The 8,961-nt window shown below is 35.4% G+C and overlaps 1 protein-coding gene across 1 annotated transcript in view; it reads left to right on the forward strand.

Annotated features, from left to right (window-relative positions):
- Positions 1-7,998, forward strand: part of UBE2D2 (ubiquitin conjugating enzyme E2 D2) — a 42,869-nt gene extending 34,871 nt beyond the window's left edge. Inside the window, exons 6-7 of the mRNA XM_068981162.1 lie at positions 5,077-5,170; positions 6,374-7,998. Of these exons, the coding sequence (XP_068837263.1) occupies positions 5,077-5,170; positions 6,374-6,419 (140 nt within the window). The 3' untranslated portion in view covers positions 6,420-7,998. The remainder of the gene's footprint in view (positions 1-5,076; positions 5,171-6,373) is intronic.
- Positions 7,999-8,961: the final 963 nt, after the last annotated feature.

Raw genomic sequence — 8,961 nt, forward strand, 5'->3', positions numbered from 1 at the left:
CTTGCTGTTCAGGCATAGATTAGAATATGGCGCTTGTGAATCCGTTTTTTTAAGAGCATGGTTAATGTAGAAGACAAGTAATGTCTTTCCACCCTTGAGATCCATGAATGGAAAGGATAGATAGTGTTCAGGAATAGGAAAAAAGCAGCCCTTGTAGAGGAATGTTTGTACTATAATTATAGATATTAGTTTCTTGAAGGACAAAGTATAGATGAATTCATATTCACATTATTTAAGGTTTTACCTGTTCTTGTCTTTAGGTTTCTATCAAGAACAGAATCATCATTTAAGATAATCAGTTTAATGTATATTTTTATGTGAGCATCTTAGTCTGTGGTATATTGGTGCATGCACGTGTGTGTGTGTTTGAAAATGTGTGGAGAAAGTTACTAACTTTGTGATGAAAGATCCAGTAGTTCTTTTAAATAAGACCTAATTATATGAGTAGATTGGATATTTCTTTATATACCTGAACTGAATATTATCTTGTTGATTTGAAATTCTACAACCTTTCAATGTCATACTCAAATGAAATCACAAGAGGATTGCTGCTACTGCTGCTAAGTCGCTTCAGTCGTGTCCGACTCTGTGCGACCCCATAGACGGCAGCCCACCAGGCTCTGCCATCCCTGGGATTCTCCAGGCAAGAACACTGGAGTGGGTTGCCATTTCCTTCTCCAGTGCATGAAAGTGAAAAGTGAAAGTGAAGTCACTCAGTCATGTCGGACTCTTCGCGACCCCATGGACTGCAGCCTACAGGCTCCTCTGTCCATGGGATTTTCTAGGCAAGAGTACTGGAGTGGGGTGCCATTGCCTTCTCCACACAAGAGGATTAAATGTTGTCAAAATACAGTACAAGAAATAGGCTACAAGTATGATAATGGGCTGATTGGATTGGGAAGATCCCTTGAAGAAGAGAATGGCAGCCTATTCCAGTGTTGTTCTTGCCTGGAGAATTCCATGGATAAAGGAGCTTGGTGGACTACAGTTGCAAAGAGTCCGACATGACTGAGCAACTAGCACATACACACACGCACACACACATGAAAATGGGCTAGTATGTTTAACAGATATGAAGAACATGTATAAATCAGTAAGAGGAAAAACCTAGATCCCAATAGATGAATGGACAGAAAGGAACAGAATAATCAAGGAGATACAAATTAAAATAAGTACCTATTCTTCACCTTTTGGGGCTTCACTGGTGGCTCAGATGGTAAAGAATCTGCCTACAATGTGGGAGAACCAGGTTCAGTTCCTGGGTCAGGAAGATCCCCTGGAGAAGGGAATGGCTACACACTCCAGTGTTCTTCCCTGGAAAATCCCACAGAGGAGCCTGCTGAACTACATACAGTCCATGGGGTGACAAAGAGTCAGACATGACTGAACGACTAACATTTTCACTTCACCTTTTTAATTAACAAAGATCTTTTAAAAAGGAAACTAAACATTTTTTCTTTTTAAAAGAAAAAGTACATTGAAGTACTTTGTGAAGTACATTGGAATGATTGCTTATATATGCTACAGATAGATTTGTTTAGTCTGCCTATATGTATTAAGAGATAGGAGATTTAATCATTAATATTAACACCCTTTGATGTAATAATTCTTTCTAAGAAAACAAACCCAACTGCTAAAATCTCCCTCTGCATCTGCAACAATGTTATTTCTGAAAATTAGAAATGACATATAGGTTCAACAATAGAAAAAACACATTCGGTTCTGGCACATGCATTCAAAAGAATATTGATCCTTACAAATACTGTGGAAAATGGGAAAATACAGTGTTTGATAAAAGCAGAAGAGATAAAATATTATACATTGTAACTTGCATTGTAGAGAAAGTATATTAAATAGCTAGAAAGAAATAGTTTGGGTATTTGAGGCTGAAATTTGGTACATGAAATTTTTTTTTCCTCTCTATTTAAATTTTATCATTTCTTTAATGCATACATTTAGGCAGGAGGCAGCATAGTTTCATGGTAAAGAACGTAGATTCTGGATGCAACTGCCTGTGTTAGTGAGATTTGAGACGGATTAGCTTCTGTATTCCACAGTGTTTTCATCTATAGAGTAGGGGTGATAAAAACTATTTCACTATTATTCTGGAGCTTAAAAAGCAAAAATGCATAGTTTACTGATTCCTTGTAAGCACCCAAATAACTGGGATAAAGGCACTATTGTAAAAAGTATTGGATATTTGTCATGTTATAATTATGGTAACACTTTTATACCCTTCCACATTAATTTTTTAAAGGCACAAAAACTCTGAGGCATTAAATTAAGATTTCTGGGGTCCTAGGCAAAAATGTGAACAAAAAAAATAAAAGGACCACATTTTTAAAAGTTAACTGAAATAGCTTTACAGATGAGTGGCCCCTTTTGTTTTTGTAGGCCTCTGTGCCATTCAGTGGTTGCTTGTGAAAGTATTCATATGCCTGTTGTTCTTGTGATTTCCTGAACTGTTTGCTCTTATTTTACCAAGTAACTGTGGAGATATGAATCTAGATATAAACGGGGCCAAGAGAGGTGGGATTCTGTGTGTGGGTGGGTTGGGTGGATGGATGGTGGGGCGGGGGGAGTCTGTCTAGATAGCTGAAATTGTTACCATAGCTTTTTTCTCTTCCCTTCTGTGCCTAGTGGTGGCGTTTTTTGTTTTGTTTTGTTTTTCAATTATTCTAAGTTATAAGGGCTGTTAATTTATTTGACTTGATATGTTGTCTGGATAGCTATCTTTTAAAATAACTACAGTACCATTTTGTTGAATTTGGTTTTATCAGCATACCTAGGTTTAGTGTTTTAAAGATTCTTTTGTAAATTGAAGTATGGGCAAGCCTTTCTGTGAAAGACCCAAATTCTATGTATGATATGATTATTCTTTAGCGTATTCTGTTTTTAAGGGCAATAATCTAGACCCAAAATACCCTCCTCTTTGAGTATATAGGTAAGGTACCTAAATATACAGAAAACTTGAAGCAGGTTAACTGTATCGTAAAGCTACTTGATTTAGAATTTGATTTAGAATTGGAAGTGACTAAGTTATGACACTAATGAAATTGGTTATGTACTGAAGAAGAATATATATAAGTGAAAATTCAGTTACTTCAGTAAAGAGTCTCTACAAGCTGTAGAAATAGAAGTTACTCTCTTTATAGAGAAAGAAAGTATAGTATATTATAAGCCAAAATCAATTTTCTACTAACTAAAGGAACTAAGTAGTGTACTAAAAATCCTTTCACTAGATCCAGATAACCACCATCCTACCTTCCTTTTCTGGAAAGAAAGTGAGGAAAGTTATTTACTTAAGCTTATCTTTCTAAAGTGATGCAAATGAACTTATTTACAAAACAAACAGATTCACAGACAGAGAAAACAGATTTATGGTTGACAGGGAAAGGGGGATGGGAGGGATAAATGGGAGCCTGGTGGGCTACAGTCCACGAGGTCGCAAAGAGTCGGACGCGACTGAGCGACTTCACTTGGGATTAATAGTTATACACTGCTGTATATATAAAATAAACAAGGACCTACTGTATAGCACAGGAAACTATATTCAGTATCTTGTAATAACCTATAATACGAAAGGATCTGAAAACAAATGTATATGTATAACTGAATCACTTTGCTGTATACCTGAAACTAACACAACACTGTAAATCAACTATACTTTAATTTAAAAAATCTCTCTTTAAAATTGCCTGTTTTAAATAGTTGGACAATAAGTAAAGGAAACTTATACTAATTTTAGGTGAAGAGTTGGTTGTATTCTTGCCAGCTTGATAGGTCAGACAAGTTTCTTCTGTAGTCAATAATTTCATGAACAATCAAAAATCTATAACTCCCTGTTGTCATTTCCAGGAAATACATGAAATCTTTCCTAATTGCTGTTAGAATGTTCTGTGCTTGAAGAGGGCATCAGGTGGTACACCTGACAAAGGGAAGAGAAGATGTTTTGGGAATGCCACCTGCCAGAATTGTGGGCAACAGGAATGAAGAGTCAGAAAACATCTTTCCTGATGTTTTTTATTTTCCATATACTCTTAAGGCAAGGAAATAGCTTTTTTGTTAACAACTGAATGATAAAGGGCATGTAAACTTTCTTTATCTCTCAGAAGCCCTTGATCTCTGTAGGACAGATTTGATGGGAAAATGAGTAAATTCCTTTTCCTGCTGAATTGATGTTTTGGGAGTACAGTGGGCTCTAAATTATTGTCTCTTGTTACAGAACATTAGAGAAAAATAAGATAGCTGAATTCTGTTAACATCAGAATAGGAGGATTGGAATTTATTTTGGTATGTCAGAGGCCACTTGATTTAATATAATTAGTGGCTTTGGCCTCCTCTTTGCCTTCAGTAAAGGAATATGTAAGTTAACAAATTTAAACAGAGGAAATTGTACTATTGAGATTTGTCTGCCACATTTCAGGTTGTCGTTGAGGAAATGACTGAGATGAGATTTTAACTCGTTACTGAAGATAGTTTGAGACTTTTGTTTGAGATATGTAATATCATCTGTAATAAAGTGTGGCCAGCCCCATCTGGGGACAAGTACTGGCCTCTTGTGTTCTTAAACTAAATTGTTTTCAACTAAAAATGAAACAAATCCATTGCATCTGAATATGGTACCTGACATCAAGAAATAATAATTGTTGGATTTCATAGTTGTCATTTCTTACTGAGAGCATTCAGTAGTGTGGTTGTCTTTAGAATTTTGAAAGCCATTTATCCCTGAACATGGGCTTCTAAAAATTGAAATTTATAAGCTGGGGAAAGTCTTATTGGTTTAGGATTTGAAAGACTTGTATTCTATTAATAATTCTACTCTGATTACTCACTAACCAGGGAAATGGGGCAAGACAGTTCACCAGCCTGGGCCAGCTTTCTTACTGGTTCAAGCTTAGAGAAGTCTTAGAATCTTTGTTAGTTACTGTTACTGTAAACATAGATAGAGCTTACAAACCTGCTAGACACTACAATAAATAGGGTCTTAGAATTTTCTCTTATGTTGGCATCTCATATTTCTTTCAGCCTTTTTGCTTTTATCCTCTACTAATTTGTATGTTTTTTTCATTCTAGTACTTTTGTCCATCTGTTCTCTGTTGTGTGATCCCAATCCAGATGATCCTTTAGTGCCTGAGATTGCTCGGATCTACAAAACAGATAGAGAAAAGTAAGTATGGTCTCCAGACAGAAGAGTGTCTGATAGGGTGAAGATGTTTGTGTCTAAGGTCTGAGCATGGGTCAGACACTTAAAACGAAGTCCTAATATATCAGTTGGGGACAGGAAAGAGCAGTATTTGCATCAAGTATCATAAGTAGATGATTTTATCTCTGTTTTGTATGATTCCTACTGTCTAGAAGAACTTTTCTACAGTATATTTTCCAACAGCTTTATGTCTTCTTGGTTTTTGACTTGTAAAGATTTTGCATCAAGAGCCCAGTTGTCTTAGGTAGGTATTTATAAATTAATGGGAAAGAGAATTGATGTTCTACCATTTGGAATAATCTAAAAAAAGAAAGTAAATAAATGCTACAAGACCCAAAAGCCCCAAATTTCATTTAAAATAGAACTTGCAGAATTTGCACATTTTAGAATTGTATTATGAATTATTGAAAAGTAGTCAGGGTATCAAAAGATATAGTAAATGAAATGTTGTAATCTTTTGTTTGTTTTGCATATTATTCAATAAGATTGTGAAGGAGATAGATGGGAGAAAATGATTCATTTTCAAAAGTTAAAATATAAAAGATTAAACGGTTATTTGAATTATTGGCTAGAGAGGCATATATATAAGATATTTTTAAAAGGAGCTGCAATGAGAATGGGGTATTCTAACAGCAGTTGGGTCTTAGTTTTTTTTTTTGTATCTGAATCTACATAGTATCATAAGAATTAAAGATCCTTTGCCCTGCTTATTTTACTACTAGAATGTTCTTCTGAAGCAGTAAACCCATTCATTTTAGCAACCAAATTGTTAAAATAAGTTATGCCAGAACTGGTTGTTCTGTTGATGCAGGAAAAGTATTATGTCAATTTGATCATTTTTATGTGATTTCAAGAACTATAAAATGTAGAATTATATTGTTTAAAGAACTCCAAATAAGTAAAACAAGGGTTGAAAATCATCTTGGAAATAGGTCAGTGGAGTAGAGACTGGAGATATGCCAGCAAATGCTGAAATTTAATTAGAATCCTATATAGCATTTATAGGATATTTCTAATGTTTATTAGAAATTTGGAGTAGGAAGATGGCTTCACTTAAAGTTCTTAAGTTCTTCCCCTCAAGTTACTAGATGGGATAATGAATGAACACTCTTGCTTTCTGACTGACTCCTTACCTATGTTAAGCCAAGCTTCTCTTTGTGTGTACAGGTACAACAGAATAGCTCGGGAATGGACTCAGAAGTATGCGATGTAATTAAAGAAATTATTGGATAACCTCTACAAATAAAGATAGGGGAACTCTGAAAGAGAAAGTCCTTTTGATTTCCATTTGACTGCTTTCTATGAGCCCACGCCTCATCTTCCCCTGTGCACATGTTTACCTGATACAGCAGTGCTGCGTGTTGTACATACTTGGAACAACAAACTAGAAATACTGTACTTCTGTACCAACATTGCCTCCTAGCAGAGAAGTGTGTGTGTGACAAGCCAGTTCTCCAGGCATAACCTAGGTGTGAGACTAAAAGCTTTCCTTATTGACTTAAATTTGGATAACAGCAAGGTGAGGGGTGGTGGGTATGGTGTGTTCTTGGATGGGAAAGAAAAGCTCCACTGACCTGTAGGAGATTGTTTTTTAAGTGAAATCCTATTAAACTCAAAACAGTTATGAAAAGCAAGGTGAAAAACATGAATATGTTTCTGTATTCCTTTTATTCTGAAGGACTTACGTCTTAGGTGAAAGTTATGACCAACCAGATTAAACTCTACCCACATCCTGTATTTTAAGGTCTAAGTTTAACTGGTCAACATTTAAATGGACTGGAGCTATTAGTAAGTAATGTGTGATGGGCTTTGCTCCCAACTCTTTTACATCTCCCCACCCTTCAACCTTCATCTTTCAGCCCCTCTTTCTCTCTTCCATAATTCTTTGGTTTGTATGTGGTTTCTCAGTTAATACATAGCTAATAGCTCTTATTTTTCTTATGTTTTTAACTGCTTAGGTCTATTTGGATGTAAGGGTGACAATTCATTTGATGGAAATACTTGTGTATATTTAAAGACCCAGTTGCTCCTCTGGAGCTTGTACGTTCAAGAATGATTAATCTGTGTAATAAACTGATTACTACAGTCATTACATATAATTTGTGTGAATAGGCTTTTTGATTTTAAGAACTTTGTCTAGCTGAGATTAGTGGTGGATTTTCTCCCACCCCTGAAATGTTTTCACTTATATTGGTTGCACTTCAAAATCATGAAACAATTCCAGTTTACACAGTAAAAAGTATATCTTGAAAGTAATTTTATTGAACAAGATAAACACATAAGCTTAAAAGAATTTCCATGAAACATATGTGCAGTATTCCAGGGACATGACTGTTACATAAGAAATTTGCTTTATTATTGAAATTAAGCTGCATTTCACCAAAACCTTGTGACATTCCTTTGGTACATAGGACATAAAACAAAGGCATCGCTGTTTGGTAAGTTAAGCTTCTGTGATTGTGATTGTAAAAGAGCAACATTGACCAAACCTGGGAAACATGAGCACAATCTTGTATTGGAGAGTCTACATAATTACTTTGCACTAACATTGCAGGATGTTCATCCAATTTTAAATTGTACTGTATGTGGCTTTTTGAAGTCTTCCCTTGACGCTAGTAAAATGTAGTTTGAAACTTGTAAACAGCTGTGTTTGCCAGAAACATCGTTTGTGTGAACTAGGCAAGTTACCGTTTTTCCCCCTACTTCTCCTAATCTAATTGTAAACCAGGCTAGCCTGAAAGCCATGGCTGATGTGCTTTAGCCGTCAGGTTCTTTCAAATGCATCTTTACACTCTTGCACAAAAATTGAGGAATAAATGTCCACTGCTTTTGGTTTTAAACTTGTTTAAGTTGTCTTATCTCTCAGTGTCACTATATCTCAGAACTAAAGTGTGATACACCAAACCTTTTAAATTGCTGCATTTTAGCTGCTGGGTACTTATTAGTATTTCTAGTATCCTTGATTTTGCAAAGGTTTGACTGTTAATAGTTGTGGGTAAAGGAGTTAGAATTGAGCTCTAACCTAGAATTACCCTCAGTATCATGAGTAAGTGGGAATTCAATTTTTGACTATTGACCATGGATTAGTTATACAGATCCTGAAAGCCTCATTCTGTGGTCATCTTAGAGACCAGCCAGCTTATTACCATTTATTAGGCCACAACATAGATATTTTTACAAGAGTGCTTACAAGTCAAGTGTAAAGTAAAAGTCATTGTCCTGATGTTCAGGTGCTGAATGAAACATTAAGCCTTTGAATGCAATTGCTCTTGCTCATTTGAGGTTGGAACATATATTGTTAAGTTTGGTTGTATATTCCTTGGCCAGAATGAAGGCTTAATGAGGGAGACCATCTTCCCCACTCACAAAAAAAAGTGTGTCATTTGGGATGGGTCTCATGTGGGATCACGTTGCTTTTTATAGAACTGTCTCTAGTTTTATCACAAAAGCTTGTTTGCAGTAGATTTGATTATCTTGGTGAGGCATTGGTTATAAGGGAATGTCAAGTGTATGGCTTGCTTTGCCTTTTTTTTTTTTAATTGACATATAGTTGGTTTACAATGTTGTGTTAGTTTCAGGTATACAGCAAAGTGATTCAGTCGTACATATATATTTATTTTTTCAGATTCTTTTCCCTTACAGGTTATTATAAAATATTGAGTATAGTTACCAGTGCTATATAATAGGTCCTTGTTGGTTACCTGTTTTTTTATATAGTGGTGTGTATATGTTAATTGGTTTGCTTCTCAACAACA

This window comes from Capricornis sumatraensis, chromosome 9 (assembly GCF_032405125.1).
Source record: "Capricornis sumatraensis isolate serow.1 chromosome 9, serow.2, whole genome shotgun sequence".
NCBI classification, from domain to species: Eukaryota; Metazoa; Chordata; class Mammalia; order Artiodactyla; family Bovidae; genus Capricornis; species Capricornis sumatraensis.